The sequence below is a fragment of the Diaphorina citri genome, unplaced genomic scaffold (genome assembly GCF_000475195.1).
Source record: "Diaphorina citri unplaced genomic scaffold, Diaci psyllid genome assembly version 1.1 scaffold728, whole genome shotgun sequence".
Classification (NCBI taxonomy): domain Eukaryota; kingdom Metazoa; phylum Arthropoda; class Insecta; order Hemiptera; family Psyllidae; genus Diaphorina; species Diaphorina citri.
In genome coordinates, this window is record NW_007378161.1 from 112,008 (window position 1) to 129,402 (window position 17,395).

General features: G+C 37.8%; 2 protein-coding genes and 2 long non-coding RNA genes across 4 annotated transcripts in view; 1 reads left to right on the forward strand and 3 right to left on the reverse strand.

Annotated features, from left to right (window-relative positions):
- LOC103511584 (zinc finger protein 234-like) overlaps positions 1–1,787 on the forward strand; it is an 11,201-nt gene extending 9,414 nt beyond the window's left edge. The window contains 3 exon segments of the mRNA XM_008476309.3: positions 10–193; positions 791–1,018; positions 1,468–1,787. Coding sequence (XP_008474531.2) covers positions 10–193; positions 791–1,018; positions 1,468–1,695 — 640 coding nt within the window. The 3' untranslated portion in view covers positions 1,696–1,787.
- A 3,765-nt stretch (positions 1,788–5,552) lies between these two features.
- Positions 5,553–6,383, reverse strand: LOC113468419. Its single transcript, XR_003392176.1, has 2 exons — positions 6,146–6,383; positions 5,553–5,633 (listed from the first exon to the last, which is right to left on the reverse strand). It is a non-coding gene; the product is annotated as an uncharacterized LOC113468419 (long non-coding RNA).
- Positions 6,384–7,641: 1,258 nt separating this feature from the next.
- The window catches only part of LOC103511587 (saccharopine dehydrogenase-like oxidoreductase), a 12,959-nt gene continuing 3,205 nt past the window's right edge, over positions 7,642–17,395 (reverse strand). The window contains exons 4-7 of the mRNA XM_026825314.1: positions 9,869–9,930; positions 9,225–9,355; positions 8,482–8,716; positions 7,642–7,872 (exon numbers count right to left, since the gene is read on the reverse strand). Coding sequence (XP_026681115.1) covers positions 7,657–7,872; positions 8,482–8,716; positions 9,225–9,355; positions 9,869–9,930 — 644 coding nt within the window. The 3' untranslated portion in view covers positions 7,642–7,656. The remainder of the gene's footprint in view (positions 7,873–8,481; positions 8,717–9,224; positions 9,356–9,868; positions 9,931–17,395) is intronic.
- On the reverse strand, positions 16,035–16,403 carry LOC113468422. Its single transcript, XR_003392179.1, has 2 exons — positions 16,334–16,403; positions 16,035–16,135 (listed from the first exon to the last, which is right to left on the reverse strand). It is a non-coding gene; the product is annotated as an uncharacterized LOC113468422 (long non-coding RNA).

Consider the following 17,395-nt stretch of genomic DNA (forward strand, 5'->3'; position numbering starts at 1 on the left):
AAAAAAAAGTTCGATAATTAAATACGGCTTAACTGGTCTTGTGTATTTTCAGGTGTGCGGCAAAGCATTCAACAGCCGAGATAACAGGAATGCTCATCGTTTCGTACACAGTGACAAGAAACCCTACGAGTGTGTCGTGTGTGGCGCCGGCTTCATGAGAAAACCATTGCTGTATGCTCATATGGCCTATCAGGTAAACAATTAATTGAAAGAACGAAGTGAAGTTCTACGTTTTAACTAGCCCGTTTTGCATTTGGTTTGGATGTTAGTTTGTTCCGCTATAACTCGCGGTTGCCTGGTCCTATTTTGATAAAATTTGTTTGCGTTGCATCAAAGCACGTCTCCAAGTTCAAATTTGGGGTCCCAGAATTGAGCGGGGCCGATTTTTGGTCTGAACGTTTAGAGCCCAATAGATGACTCACCATCATAGACTCTTGTAGGTATTATTTCTTAAAAAAAAAAAAAAAAAACTTTCTATTACTACAGTATAGCGAGCTGTACTAGTAATGAAAGTATTGCAATCGGTCCAAATTTTCAAAATCGGGAAATGGTTGGAAATATCATGGTCTGTACGTTACGTACGTATGTACGTACTACAGGTTTAAATGGGAAAAAGTAGAAAGTTGTGAACAAAATATCTCAAGAACGGTTTGTCGTAGAGAGATGAAATTTGGTATGCTATCCCAATATGGTCCAAGGACAAGGACGCGACTGTAACAATTTGGTAAAAATCGGACAGTCACTCATCCAGATATCAATCAAAGTCAATGTTGCTTCGAACTTATTTCAGAATCACGAGACGGAAACCATTGTGATAAATCAACCCCAGCTCTCGGCTCAGGGTGAACTGGAGAGTTTCCCTGTGAGTGATAGCGAAGACAATGTTAAAATGACCCTGGTACAAGATGAAGACGGCAATACTAAGCTGGTGCCGCTGGAATTCAGTACTACCAATGAAGATGAGAGTCAGGATTCCAATCTCAGTGTTGAACACCTTATTATTAATGATAATGGACAGGTGAGTCTTTCATACATCTCAACTTGTCACTACGGTGAGTCCAAGCATAGTCGATCGAAGACCATCGACTATAACGATGACGTGTGGACACACCTTTACAGCCCGTTACCACTTGTTTTTTCGGAAAAAATCATGTCATGTGTAGTGGGAACGCCTGGCTTTCTCCTATCCCGGTCCTCCCTTCAATTGCGAGACGATAAGACCACAGTGATTAGGTGGTTACAGTTCCCCCTATGAAACCTTTACAGTTCCCTCTATGAAACCTCTTCAAAAAATAGTAAATTAACGTCCTTCCGCGTCTGTGTTTCCAGGTCGTAGAGCTCAAATCGGAATTGAACGTGGATGCTGCGGACATTCGGGAAATCTCCCCTATGAAACCTTTACAGTTCCCTCTATGAAACCTCTTCAAAAAATAATAAATTAACGTCCTTCCGCGTCTGTGTTTCCAGGTCGTAGAGCTCAAATCGGAATTGAACGTGGATGCTGCGGACATTCGGGAAATCTCCGAGTTGGGAAATTCAAACGATGGCGTTGTCACGCTAGAAGACGTCAATATGGTTCAAGATTCCACCATCTTGGAAACGGACGACGGGCCTGTACATTTGCTACAGATCCGACTGCCCGATGAGAAAGGAGAACTGAGGGAGACGTGGGTTAACATAATCCCGTCGGAGTAAACTCGGGTTAATTGAATACCTTCCGACTAAACTGACTTACGAGGGTCAAACGTGAGCTAATCAGAGTTTCAAGTCGATTTAATTTTACACTTGGGCCAGCCACTTTGCCACTCACTATCCTAAGTTCAATGTGGTTTGAAATTGCCGCTTTCCTCTAGCTGCTCGCTCTAATCTTTTTTGATTCAAAGTTTCTGCTTGAATATCCAAAGGTAGGTCACTTTTTCCGGTACAGCCCTTGTGCCAGCCCTTCAGAAACAAGGTTCAGCGGACACAAATACATCCTGTATAAGGGAAGGGACGACTCAGCTGTCAGGTTTAGGTGTAGAGGTGAAGCCGTCCGTCCTAATATAGGTGAGTAATTGAAGAATAGTACTCGGAGTAATGCCTGGGATTCTGCTGGCTGCTGCAATCGTTTGAGGCTGAGCCCTGGCAAGCTTTTCTAGTTCTTCATGAGATAATTGTAACTTGCTCCTGAAAAATAAGATTTAAATTTAAATTATTGTTACAGTTCCCTCTATCATAGTTCGCTCATCCCTATCCTCAGTTCTGAACCTGATCAATGACCCTATACACATTGACGCAACCTTATCTTGCCTGAGTTATCAACCTTATCTTGCTTCTTGAAGAGGTTCGTTAGAGGGAACTGTAACTGCTAAGATAATTAAATACGGCTTAACTGGTCTTGTGTATTTTCAGGTGTGCGGCAAAGCATTCAACAGCCGAGATAACAGGAATGCTCATCGTTTCGTACACAGTGACAAGAAACCCTACGAGTGTGTCGTGTGTGGCGCCGGCTTCATGAGAAAACCATTGCTGTATGCTCATATGGCCTATCAGGTAAACAATTAATTGAAAGAACGAAGTGAAGTTCTACGTTTTAACTAGCCCGTTTTGCATTTGGTTTGGATGTTAGTTTGTTCCGCTATAACTCGCGGTTGCCTGGTCCTATTTTGATAAAATTTGTTTGCGTTGCATCAAAGCACGTCTCCAAGTTCAAATTTGGGGTCCCAGAATTGAGCGGGGCCGATTTTTGGTCTGAACGTTTAGAGCCCAATAGATGACTCACCATCATAGACTCTTGTAGGTATTATTTCTTAAAAAAAAAAAAAAAAAACTTTCTATTACTACAGTATAGCGAGCTGTACTAGTAATGAAAGTATTGCAATCGGTCCAAATTTTCAAAATCGGGAAATGGTTGGAAATATCATGGTCTGTACGTTACGTACGTATGTACGTACTACAGGTTTAAATGGGAAAAAGTAGAAAGTTGTGAACAAAATATCTCAAGAACGGTTTGTCGTAGAGAGATGAAATTTGGTATGCTATCCCAATATGGTCCAAGGACAAGGACGCGACTGTAACAATTTGGTAAAAATCGGACAGTCACTCATCCAGATATCAATCAAAGTCAATGTTGCTTCGAACTTATTTCAGAATCACGAGACGGAAACCATTGTGATAAATCAACCCCAGCTCTCGGCTCAGGGTGAACTGGAGAGTTTCCCTGTGAGTGATAGCGAAGACAATGTTAAAATGACCCTGGTACAAGATGAAGACGGCAATACTAAGCTGGTGCCGCTGGAATTCAGTACTACCAATGAAGATGAGAGTCAGGATTCCAATCTCAGTGTTGAACACCTTATTATTAATGATAATGGACAGGTGAGTCTTTCATACATCTCAGTACAGGTAGACCCCCTTTTTTTTTCTTTTTTTTATTAAGCAAGGTCTATAGTAATAACTAAGCATTGTACTATATTAAACCCATAAAATAAACGAGACCTTGTTTAGACTGCTGGGGTAAAGGGACTTTTTAGTCTCATTCGAGCAGGATAAACAAGGTATATTCTATTCTATTCTATTCTATTCTACGGTGAGTCCAAGCATAGTCGATCGAAGACCATTGACTATAACGATGACGTGTGGACACACCTTTACAGCCCGTTACCACTTGTTTTTTCGGAAAAAATCATGTCATGTGTAGTGGGAACGCAGTGCCGGGTTCAAATCCCAGCCGGAACGGAAATTTTCCAAACTTTTCTATCCCCGTATAGATACTTAGATATGAATGTAAATTTAATATCCTTACTATACTTTTATCTGGCTGGGGGACGTTAAACAGGGAGTAGACCAGCTGTCTGGCTGGGGGACTTTAAACAGGGAGTATACCAACCTGAATTTCCCTTGCTGAAGAAATAGCAACGTTAAAATTTGTAGCCAAAACCAAAACCACATGTCAGCCCAAAGCAATCACCCTAGTTAGGAGAATTAGACTTTTCAGTAGACTACTCGGTCAGCGAGTCAGATCCTATAACATTTCGTCAACATCAACTAGGTACAGGCGTACAGGATGGGTTTCAGCAACTTTCTTTTTAGCCCCTAACAGCCTGTTAGCTTAACAGCCCTGTTAAGCCTCTACAAATCAAAGAACTTGACAGGCTGTTAGCTTAACAGGCCTTCTAGAGGGTGAAGAAATATATATGTGAAACCGACCTACAGGGTGTTGGGATTTAACTCATGGACTGAGTAGTTCACTGAAAAGCGTAGTTCTTTACCTCACTCTGTACATCTCTACTGAAAAGTACCTTCGGGTGTCTGCCTGTTCCAGATTACCATGTCCGAACCAGACCGTTTGGACCTCATAGTATTCGGAGCCACGGGCTATACGGGGAAATGTGCCGTCAAAAATTTGGTGGCCCTGTCCAAAGAGTACAACGTGAAGTGGGGCATTGCCGGACGAAACTTGACGGCTCTGCAGACCTCGCTCAAATGGGCGTCAGAGAAAACAGGTAAGGGATTTTTTTTTTAATTGTGTTCAGCATATGCTTGTCACAGATATCGTTCCTCAATTATCACACCCAGATCAATTTTATGACTTGAGTTGGACTTGAACCACCAACCTCCAGATCCAAAGTCCAACGCGTTAACCACTGGATTAAAAGGAAGGAAAGAACTAAGAAAGTTAAAGACGCCACTTTTTTAAAGAGGTTCGATAGAGGTAACTACTTAATGAGGCCTCATCGTCCCGAAGTCGAAAAGTGAAGGATAGGATAGAAGCAAGCCAGCCAGCCGTTCCGCGAACGAACCTTGTTCAAACCACCAACCTCTAGATCTGAAGTCCACCGCGCTAACCACTACACCACTGTGGATGGTTATTTACTATTTAACGAACATTAGGTCTTATCGTCCCGAAAGCGAAGAGGGAAAGGAAAACAGGAGAGGAGAAAGCCAGTCGTTCCGAGATCGAACCTTATCCGTTCAGGATAAAATCTGCCCCGGGCGAAAATTGAATCCGCGGCCTATCGCTTACAAGGCAGACGCGCTACCAACCAAGCTAACTAGGCTTAGATTAAAAAGGAGTCATTACAGTGTAATAGGCATTCCAAATGAGAAAGTACATAATTATAATGTTACTTTTATTTTACGTTCAATACAAAATCATCAGAAAGTCACAAAAAATGGAACATTTAATGAACGTAAAATAACTTAATTTGCTATAGTAAAGGGCTTCTCTTGTTTTCAGCTCAAATGTCAAGATCCCGGATACAATACGACGTCCATTATCTTGATCATGGCGGGAATAATGCTAGTAAAGCAGACCGAACATTTACCTGCTAAGTAAGTACCCTATTTTTTTCCAAGGGTTTAAAAAAAAGGTTTGATAGAGGGAACTGTGATTGCTGAGTTCTTATCGTCCCGAAAGCGAAGAGAAAAGGAAGACAGGATAGGAGAAAGCCAGCCGTTCCGAGAACGAACCGTATCTGTATAGGATAACTTTAGCAATCACAGTTCCCTCTATCAAACCTTTTTTTAAACCCTTGGAAAAAAAAATAGAATACTTACTTAGCAGGTAAATGTTCGGTCTGCTTTACTAGCATTATTCCCGCCATGATCAAGATAATGGACGTCGTATTATATCCGGGATCTTGACATTTGAGCTGAAAACAAGAGAAGCCCTTTACTATAGCAAATTAAGTTCAATTTCTCAATTTCAACATTTAATGTTGCATTTGTGACTTTCTGATGATTTTGTATTGAACGTAAAATAAAAGTAACATTATAATTATGTACTTTCTCATTTGGAATGCCTATTACACTGTAATGACTCCTTTTTAATCTAAGCCTAGTTAGCTTAGTTGGTAGCGCGTCTGCTTTGTAAGCGCTAGGCCGCGGGTTCAATTTTCGCCCGGGGCAGATTTTATCCTGAATGGATAAGGTTCGATCTCGGAACGACTGGCTTTCTCCTCTCCTGTTTTCCTTTCCCTTTTCGCTTCATAATGTTCGTTAAATAGACAGTAAATAACCATCCACAGTGGTGTAGTGGTTAGCGCGGTGGACTTCAGATCTGGAGGTTGGTGGTTTGAATCCAAGTTAAGTCATTTGTGACAAGCATTTATGCTTAACACAATTAAAAATTCCTTTTTTAAAAAATGGACCGTAAAAAACTCACTGTGAGCTGCATAGTTTTAGGGGTCTGACTCCGTTTATTCTCCCATCCCGTAGCTTTGAGTGTAGTTCTCATTTTGAAGTATTCAAGTTCTTCTTCCTTGGGTCCTTCCGATGTGACATTGCCGAACGAGAAAATCCAGGGAAACTGAGGACGAGGAAGGAAACGAAATCGAAATAATAAACTGAGAAGAGAGGGAGGAAAAAAAAACATAAACTTCTTCGCCTTTTACAGTCGGCGTTTTTCGTCTCAATCAGGCCTAACTAGGGTGATTGCTTTGGGCTGACATGTGGTTTTGGTTTTGGCTACAAATTTTAACGTTGCTATTTCTTCAGCAAGGGAAATTCAGGTTGGTACATAAACTTCTTCGCCTTTTACAGTCGGCGTTTTTCGTCTCAATCAGGCCTAACTAGAGTGATTGCTTTGGGCTGACATGTGGTTTTGGTTTTGGCTACAAATTTTAACGTTGCTATTTCTTCAGCAAGGGAAATTCAGGTTGGTAACTTAGCGAATTTTAAAGTAAAATAATAAGCTAGATAACCACGACGTAAAATGATCAGCAAAAAAAGGAGTTTTTTTTTAAATTAAATTAAAAGTACGTACGTACGTAACAAACTAAGAATGTGTATTGAATAATTACCTATTATAGTTTAATCGGTGCACTGGGAATACTACATAGGTATGGCAAATTTTTCAACAAAATATACAAGCGAAAAGTAAAAAAGAAATATAGGTACCTAGAACATAAAGTAATAGAGGTGATGGAAATCACGGACTAGACTATGTACCTGTTGTGTTGGAGTTCTAATGTAGTAAGAAAAGATCACTTTGAAAATAGAACATTGGAACGAATTTATTTTGTGTAGACTCACCAGAGTGAAAACCAAGACTGAGGATTGAATCAATTCACTCTAGCCAATATTGGATATTGGAAAACCGAAATACACTGGTTCGAAACCACCATCATACACAACAGTACCTACCTACATACGTTAGTGTAGGATTATAGATGGATAAAATGTTTGAACCTCAACACAATTCCATAATATTGCTTATCACTCCTCATACGTTAGTGTAGGATTATAGATGGATAAAATGTTTGAACCTCAACACAATTCCATAATATTGCTTATCACTCCTTATCAGCAATAGGTAAAATAGGTCTCATTTTAACCCGTTCACACAAGTCTTATACAACTTCCGTTAAAGACACAAAGTAGGTACAGGGGGTAATGGCTCTACATTACTGCACTAGGATATTTTTCAAAACGAGCTTATTAATGGGTTACTTCTGTAGCGCATTTACATATTCATGACCGCAGGTACGATACGAGTCATATAGAAAATTAAAAATAGAGTTTGAACTTTTGAATGTTCGTGATGAGATATAAAATATGAATTTAATTAACAGTACCTAATACCACAGGGAGGAAGGGTTTGATTTCAGTTTCAAATGTGGGAGGGTAGAGGAACATGAAAGACCGAGATTCGAACACAATGTGTCATGAATAGGATCAAATTATATGAAAAATGTGTAAAAAAAAAAAAAAAAAAAAAAAAAAAAAAATGGACGGTAAAAAACTCACTGTGAGCTGCATAGTTTTAGGGGTCTGACTCCGTTTATTCTCCCATCCCGTAGCTTTGAGTGTAGTTCTCATTTTGAAGTATTCAAGTTCTTCTTCCTTGGGTCCTTCCGATGTGACATTGCCGAACGAGAAAATCCAGGGAAACTGAGGACGAGGAAGGAAACGAAATCGAAATAATAAACTGAGAAGAGAGGGAGGAAAAAAAACATAAACTTCTTCGCCTTTTACAGTCGGCGTTTTTCGTCTCAATCAGGCCTAACTAGAGTGATTGCTTTGGGCTGACATGTGGTTTTGGTTTTGGCTACAAATTTTAACGTTGCTATTTCTTCAGCAAGGGAAATTCAGGTTGGTATACTCCCTGTTTAAAGTCCCCCAGCCAGACAGCTGGTCTACTCCCTGTTTAACGTCCGCCAGCCAGATAAAAAAAAGTATAGTAAGGATATTAAATTTACATTAATATCTAAGTATCTATACGGGGATAGAAAAGTTTGGAAAATTTCCGTTCCGGCTGGGATTCGAACCCAGCACCTCTGGATTGAGAGTTAAAGCTCTCAGCAGTTGGTCTTCTTTAAATGTTGATCTTTTTGTAAGTAGGTAATAGTGCCTTTTCCCGTCATTTGACTTGATGTTTCTTTTTTTATTTTGAATTATTTTTCTTATTGACCTGTGTATATTGTATAACTGTATATTGTATAACAATATTTTTTTTTTGTAATCGAAATGCACCAAAATAAAAGGTCTTTACTTTACTACCTTGGACAGGAGAATGCAGAACAAGTTATACTTGGTGAGAATGAGGAAAGCCAGGGACGCAATGTGAAATAACCAGGCGAAGATGTAGTAGGGTATCATGAAGTGGGACTTGAACGGGACAGGTCGCCGGCCCTGATGTTCGTAGAGGTATTGTTGGGTGCGTGATATGACACTGTGATCCGGGCCTATAATGGCCTCCACACAATACCGCCCCTTGAACTTGTGAACCGGTCCTCTGAAATAAAACACCAAATTTGATTAGGAAGGTCGTAAAAGTAACCGATTGTTATTATCATTTGTTGTTGTTGTTAACGTCTCAATCCATTTACGTTGTCTCCAAGTTAAGGAACTCCGCCAACACCACAGGATCTGTCCAGAGTGAAGATGGATCAAGGGATTATTATTAGTATTATTTTAATTTGATAGAGGGAACTATAACCACAAAGGTCAGATCGTCGCGAAATAAAAGAGAGGAGGACGGGAGAAAGCCAGCCGTTTCGATAACGAACCTTATCTGCCCACGAAAAAAGTTCACCCCAGGCGGAAATCGATCCCGCGACCCAGCGCTTACAAGGCGCGCTACGCTCCAAGCTAAGGCCAGTCACTCCTATCAGGTAGACCTGATAATAGTGTGTTTGTGTGTGCTCATCAGGTAGACCTGACAGGCGGACCTGAGCAGGAGTACCTGTTAGGTCTATCGGATAATGAGTGCCTAGCCTAACCAGGCTGGCGATAAAATTTACCTGGATTCAGGGAGTGGATCAAATTGTTTCAGTCCGGACGGATAAAGTTTCTTGTGGACCTCTTTTCTCTTATCTTCCATTTTGCCAATGAGAAGAGCACTTTGCCAAGTACCCGTGTGCAGGGAGGCACCCTAGAAAAACAAAGTAGGTACATTAAATACATAGATACTGCAGCTGTTTGTTTATTATTTTTTTCCTCCTTGTTTGTTTGTTACGTTTAACGAGCTATTCAATTGCTTGATTTGAGCTCAAAATTCTATTCTATCTATTCTGGGCCTGTTGGTGGCTCCTCTCCCGAGAGAAGGTATGCAATTAACACTGCGACCTTTGTAGAGCTCAAAATCATGGTTCAGATTAGTTTTTTCCTTCTTCTTGTTCTTTTTTGCCCTTCCACTTTTTCTCCTTTCGTACTCTATTAAAACACTAAAAGCGAATATGAATTTTGTATGGCATGATATACGTTCTTTTCCTGTGCTAATCTGTCATGTTTATTTCGTAGTGAGTAGTCTGTCCCTCATTACATAGAAAGATGAATTGTAACTTCTAATTGAGGTACCGATCATTTTATTGCTGGACCAACGGTGTTCCTTAAAATTAACTAGGCTTGGTAGAAAAAACCTAGGACTCTCAAAGTATATTTTTACTTTTTGCGGCTTGGGTCCTTCATATCCAAATGAAATATAACAGTCTACTGAGTTCACTTGACCTGTTGAGAGAGAACACGAAATATTACAGTATTTTAGCAAGGGAAATTCAGGCTGGTATACGCCCTGTTTAAAGTCCCCCAGCCAGACTAAGCTGGTCTACTCCCTGTTTAACGTCCCCCAGCCAGACACTTACAGTCTCAGTATAAATAGAGTACCTATATTATCTGTTCATTAGCCCATTCATTTTTATTGTTTTGTTTGTGTTCACTTGCTTTTTCTTTTCGTGTTTCTTTCTGTTCATCAGCGCATTCTTTTTTATTGTTTTGTTTGTGTTCACTTGCTTTTTCTTTTTGTGTTTCTTTCTGTTCATCAGCGCATTCTTTTTTATCGTTTTGTTTGTGTTCACTTGCTTTTTCTTTTCGTGTTTCTTTCTGTTCATCAGCGCATTCATTTTCATTGTTTTGTTTGTGTTCACTTGCTTTTTCTTTAATGTCATTGTCTCGTTTTGGAAGGCTTGTGGTGGTAGAACTGACATTCAACTCACTGCATTTATTAGAGTTTATCTTGTGTATTGACAAATTTAATTTGTCTATTGCTTTAGTCAGTTGTTTTAACATGTCAACTGTTTGATTGTTTTCAGTTTGTTCTGTTGAGTTGTGTTCGCTTCCTTTCTTTCTTTCAGGTGTACCTACCACAGGAATACGGGAAAGGTCAGCCCATTTTTTGTCATTTTTGTTATTATTTAAATGAATGTTTTCCAATAATGGTACCTTAAACAACAGGAAATCATGCCTTAGAACCTTTTCACAAGGTAATATGACATAGAGGCATTTAGAGTCATCTGTAATATCACCTTTAGATTCAAAATTTAACGATTTCTTCACATCCTTATGGTGTCGAATCCCCAAGTTTTTCTGTTGAATGTTTTGTTTTTTTTTCTGTTGATGGTTACATTTTTCCATGGGTTTTACTTTACCATTTGCATTTTTTCTAAGATGATCCCTATACATTTTACAAGGGCATGTTTCAAGGTTGATTTCTTTTTGAATGTTGGGTAACGGGTCAAACAATTTACTTTCAAAGAAAGGATCATCTAGCATATGTTGTACTATAGCGGAACCTTCAATATCATCATTCACAGAATAGTTTTGTCTGCAATTAATGCTATTCTTTAAAGAAACTTTTCCTTTCACGGGACTGTATTTTTTGGTTCCAGACTTTATGAACAGATTATGATCATCACTTGGTTCCAATGCTTGACTTGGAAGACTATACAGAAAATAATGGACTTTGTTGTTGTGATTTAATTTCTTCTTGGCTCTATATTTACCTCGCTTCTCATGTGAATGATAGTATGAATCCTCCTTATTCCCCATCCACTCTGTATCTCGAGATAATACAGATAAATGTAGATCCGTTCTTTTCAACTCCGGTGTTTTTGAAGAATTTGCATCATCTAATTCTGAATCCTTATCAAAATACATGGGTTCAGATTTGATTTCATCATGTTCTTTATCAAAGCATGGTCTATTTTCATTTGTATAAGTTGCAAGCTCCGTTAATTTATTTTTGTTCCTACCTATAGGAAATTGTTTCGTACGAGGTTTGTTATCATCAATCTTCTCTTCCCCATTCCCTCCAACCATCTGTCCATCAGGTCCATCTAATGTTGTGTACTCGCTATTTTTAGTCCTCACTTTCTTGGATTTACGAAACATGTATTTCGGGCATGGTTTGTTTCCCCTTACAATGTGAGTGATTTTCATATCATGTCGATCATTTGCTGGGCTCATCTTGTGAGTTGCTCGCCAATATTTTTTACGACTCGCATGAGGTGCGTTATGTACCGTATCAACACACTTACCTGAGTCTTCAGGCTCATCTTGTGAGTTGCTCGCCAATATTTTTTACGACTCGCATGAGGTGCGTTATGTCCCGTATCAACACACTTACCTGAGTCTTCCAAAATCACATTTCCTATATCAAACAAGCAGAAAAAATATCTTGGACATTTAGTTGTTGGGCTGAGATTAGGTCTAATGAGTTATATTGCAACTTTACTTATGTAAAAACTCTGGTTATTATTAGTTTCTTTTTCATTCTACACTCTGGCTTTGTTTTGATATATATTTCAGCATTGCAAGATACATGATGGGTATTTGGAGGAATTTCCTGGCCAGAAGTATACCTGCACCTCAACGTCTTGGGCATCCAGATGAATTTGCTCAGCTTGTACAATCAATCATCACAAACCCATTAATAAATGGAGAAGTTATAAGAATAGATGGAGCTTTGCGTATGATATAATCTTAAAGTATTAATTTTCTTTCAAATGGGTATTGTTTTTCCACACTCACATGTGATGTGAAGTGTTGTAGTGAGATATTAGAAATTAGTTGTAACTAAAATCACACTGAGTCTTCTTCATAGGGTGTGATGTCGCTCTGATCATTGATGTCACTCATACAGATTTTATATCGGCGTTGTAATTGCTGTCGCGCTCTGTTTCGTGAGTTGTGTTTCATTTTTTCAAATCTGGCCTTTGGTTTAAACTCATCATTGAGATTCGGCGCTTCACTCGCGACTTTTACTTCGAGTCGTGATTTTTCCGAATGGACATTATCTTTAGATCTGTTCTCACTACTTGATTCTTTCTTGCCATGTTTGTACGCTTCATTGAAGAGCATAGTCTTTAGCTTGATGTATTTCGATATGTCCATGGGGTGGGTTCGCGTTGATTTTTCGGAAAACGAATTATTTCTCAATTTCAATCCTTTAAAATTACGAGTGAGATTTTTCTCGAATGTAATATTGGACCTGTTTATATCTATCTGTATTGTATCAGTTGATTCCAGCGTGTCAGAGGGGGTTATAGTGGGTGTTGTTACCTTTGAAACTTCACTCAGTGTCTGCTCAATTTCAATCCTTTAAAATTACGAGTGAGATTTTTCTCGAATGTAATATTGGACCTGTCCATATCTATCTGTATTGTATCAGTTGATTCCAGCGTGTCAGAGGGGGTTATAGTGGGTGTTGTTACCTTTGAAACTTCACTCAGTGTCTCTGTATTCACTTCACACGATTTTGTTGTGAGACTGTTCTCAGAGATTTCCACAGAACAGAACTTTGGGATTTCCATTTCAGTAGTAACAGCTGTAGTAGTTTTAGTTAAAACAGCAGTGATGGCAGTGTTTGTTGGTGGGTGTGTTGTTTCTATACAAACGGACTTCGGTCTAGTGCTCATATTATCAAACAAATCAAGGAGGTGAGGCTTCAAACTGTTAAGGATATGCGACACGCTGGTTGCTGTCTCTCGTGATTGCGTTTTGTTTCTGAGTTTATGTTTGAACAACTCCACAATATGATTAATACGTTTATGTGTGCTGTCACATGAACCAGCGGTGGGAAACAAATCAAAATCTAAAAAGAAAAATTAAAATAACAATTATAAATCCGCGATAACCCTGGTTTAATTCCTAAACAGCTACAGTCGCAACTGTAAAAAATTAATAATCATTTATCACATCACAATTAATTTCAGACCATACCTTTACGATTTCCCTGAATCAGCTAGATCTGCTAGATCGATGTAATAGTAAATAGGAGTTTAGACTGTTTAGATACTAAAAAGTAAAAAAGTTACCTGTCCCTTTAAACTTGGTGTGGTTAGTGAAATCATTATGCATGCTACTCATACTCCAAATATCACTGGGATTCGTTATATCGAACATTCTACAATGAGTATCCCTGTTATTGGTATGGAATAAATTCTTGAACTGTTGATACTGATCATAATTGTCATGGTGTTGATTCAGCAGAATATTTTCGTCACTCGGTTTAACCGAATAATTTGCTAAAATAACCAAGGAAAAATTAAATAAGGTAGGTATAGGGAAACAATGAATAAAGAAATTCTTTCAAATGATTAGATAGGCAGGGAATAAATGATTCCAACTTCACACAGCTGGCAATAAACTATGCGTTTTGTTTTCAGAAATAAACAACGCTTGAAACATTAAAAACTATAATAGGTAGAATACTTAGTTTTGTTTACAAATTTTACAATACTACTTTTACCCACTTCCCTAAAGAACTTACCAGATTGTATAGTGCTTAAATCCGAGAAGATAACTTTACACAAACAATCACTATGCAACATTAAAACGAGAACTAGTAAAACACCATTAAAAATGATCATAATATAAAAGTTTTCTCATTGTAATAATCTAAGTTACATTTTCAAAAACGAATATGCACGTCCAACTTAATGGCCAAAAATGAGAGAAACTCTGCACAGCTTCATTGGTAGCTTCAGGAATTCTAATGTTCATGTTCAACTGAAAAGTTTTAGCCACATTGGGCTTCTTTTTCTTTCTGATTATTTGTGAGGACATATGCACTACTCGTAGTTCCGAGTTTCGCATAAGAGTCTCGAGTTTATACTTGTCTTCGGATAATTTTGTTCGAAAAGTTTCTCTTGGAATTGAGATTTGTCCTTGACGTTGGCTTTCTTGGAGTTTTTTGCTAGATGGGACATATTTAATGCTGATGTTTTCCCAACAAAATGGCCATTCATCTTCTCCCTGTAAGGTTTAAAGTTTAACTCAGTCTCGTTATTTACTGGTTTAGGCTGTGCCACCTTTATGTTCATTTCAGAAACATCAGGATTAGGATGAAAAATTATCTTCTCCAAGAAGTCGGCACTGGGCAATCTGTTTTTCAATATGCTGTTAAAATATTTCTTACTATCTTTTCTCAGTTGCCTCTTCATCCCGCTAAAACTCTTAAGGGTTGATTCGAATTTTTCCACGTTGCTTCTTGGAGTTCGTTTTGTAACTTTGAATTTAACGTTACTCATATTTTGGGTTGTATTTTTCAAATACTTCCAGATCTGGTTTGTCGGCTTTGTGCTAAGATCCTCATTGATTTTAGGTTTCTTTCCTTTGTTCGGATACTTCCTTGTTTCTTCTGTCTTGTCTACGAAGTTACTAGGTACGATTTTACTTTTCTTTTTGTCTAAATCTAAATCATGAGGTTCAGCTTTTTCGGTATTAAGAAGATAACTTTCTAACAGAAGTAATACATTATAACAGTCGTCATAAAACTTTTGACTTTTTCTTTCACAATTTTTGTAGTTCCTGTCATTATTGTGTACAGGAATAGTAGGCATATTCCGATTTTTTCTCTTCTCTTCGTTACATTCCAATACTTTTTCAAGCATCTTCATGATTTCCGCACACTCATCTTCTACATCAATATCATGTTGGTTGTCTTGATTGAATTGTTTGTTATTGTGTTTTTTATCTTTCGTAGGTGTGCAGCTGCGCCCTTGGGGTTTCTTATTTTTGTTTGTTGTACAATTGTTTTTCTTGATGTTCAACTCGGCTTTAGCGTATGTTTTGTTTATTTTCTCTTTACTTGCTTTGTCTTCACCATGTGTTACACCTTTCTCCTCAGCACCATCAATCTCATCCCCTGTGCCTTTCTCATTTTCATGTTCTACACACTCTTCTTTTCGTGTTTCTTTCTGTTCGTCAACGCATTCATTTTTATTGTTTTGTTTGTGTTCACTTGCTTTTTCTTTTCGTGTTTCTTTCTGTTCATTAGCGCATTCATTTTTATTGTTTTGTTTGTGTTCACTTGCTTTTTCTTTTCGTGTTTCTTCCTGTTCATTAGCGCATTCATTTTTATTGTTTTGTTTGTGTTCACTTGCTTTTTCTTTTCGTGTTTCTTTCTGTTCATTAGCGCATTCCAAAAAGTCTTAAATAATTAAGGATTAGACTGTTTCTGTTGGATCCAGATACCACCTACAACGTTGGCACACACACATTAGAAAACAGAGCATTATCAAATTATCATGCTATCACCACTGGCTAATTTGTTAATCAAAAACTTACAGCTGACATTTTGAAGATTTTTCTCTTCCTCCAAAAAGCATCTTGGTTTGGTGTCCGGACTAATCGAACATATGTTATCTTTTCTTTATTCTGTCATCACCATTTAGCTAAAGCTGCTATAACAACCCCATGCATGGGGACTTGCTGGCTTTGTCTAATTGCCCACATTAGATCTGCTAATGCTTTTACAGTATCTTTGATAGTTATCTGACATAAGTTATAAGGATAATGAAACTACTCTAGACTTGATAATTACCGCAATCATATCTGCCTTCTTATGATCTTTACTTTTTCTAGCATATTGCAGAGCTCTGTGTACTGCTCTAATGGCTAGACTGTAACAATTCCTTGATCTGCCAAAGAAATGCTGAAAAGGAAGATAAAAATAGTCAAAAACCTTTAACAATGAAGAATATTTTAAAAAGTCTTAAATAATTAAGGATTAGACTGTTACTGTTGGATCCAGATACCACCTACAACGTTGGCACACACACATTAGAAAACAGTACATTATCAAATTATCATGCTATCACCACTGGCTAATTTATGTTAATCAAAAACTTACAGCTGACATTTTGAAGATTTTTCTCTTCCTCCAAAAAGCATCTTGGTTTGGTGTCCGGACTAATCGAACATTGCCTTGAATGGTGAATAATATTAAAGTTATGTAAATTTGTAATTCAACTAGAAATTCAAAAGAACACTCGATATTGCCTTGAATGGTGAATAATATTAAAGTTATGTAAATTTGTAATTCAACTAGAAATTCAAAAGAACAACCAACCTCTTTTTTTAAAACCCGACATCTTATTTCACTATAAACCTTGTTGAAAATCTTGACCGAGTCATTCATTCGACGGCAGAGATATTAATCCGAAGCAAAAATATCTTAAAAAACTTAGCGAATTTTAAAGTAAAATAAAGATAACCACGACGTAAAATGATCAGCATAAAAAGGAGTTTTTTTTAAATTAAATTAAAAGTACGTACGTACGTAACAAACTAAGAATGTGTATTGAATAATTACCTATTATAGTTTAATCGGTGCACTGGGAATACTACATAGGTATGGCAAATTTTTCAACAAAATATACAAGCGAAAAGTAAAAAAGAAATATAGGTACCTAGAACATAAAGTAATAGAGGTGATGGAAATCACGGACTAGACTATGTACCTGTTGTGTTGGAGTTCTAATGTAGTAAGAAAAGATCACTTTGAAAATAGAACATTGGAACGAATTTATTTTGTGTAGACTCACCAGAGTGAAAACCAAGACTGAGGATTGAATCAATTCACTCTAGCCAATATTGGATATTGGAAAACCGAAATACACTGGTTCGAAACCACCATCATACACAACAGCAACCAGTCCCATAATAGAATAGAAATAGAATAGGAGAACGTAATGTACATTAACATTTGAGAAAGAAAAATTCGAATTGAGCTAATGTACATTAACATTAAGAAAGGAAAATACGCTATATGTGTGCATATAGCTTAATGTTACATAATACAGAGTGTTCAATACAAAGGTCTTGAATTAATAAATATGTAATATTTGGCGTTTGACTCATCTATCAGGAAGAGTATATTCCCTTTGTAATGTTCCCTTGTACCAGCCATCAT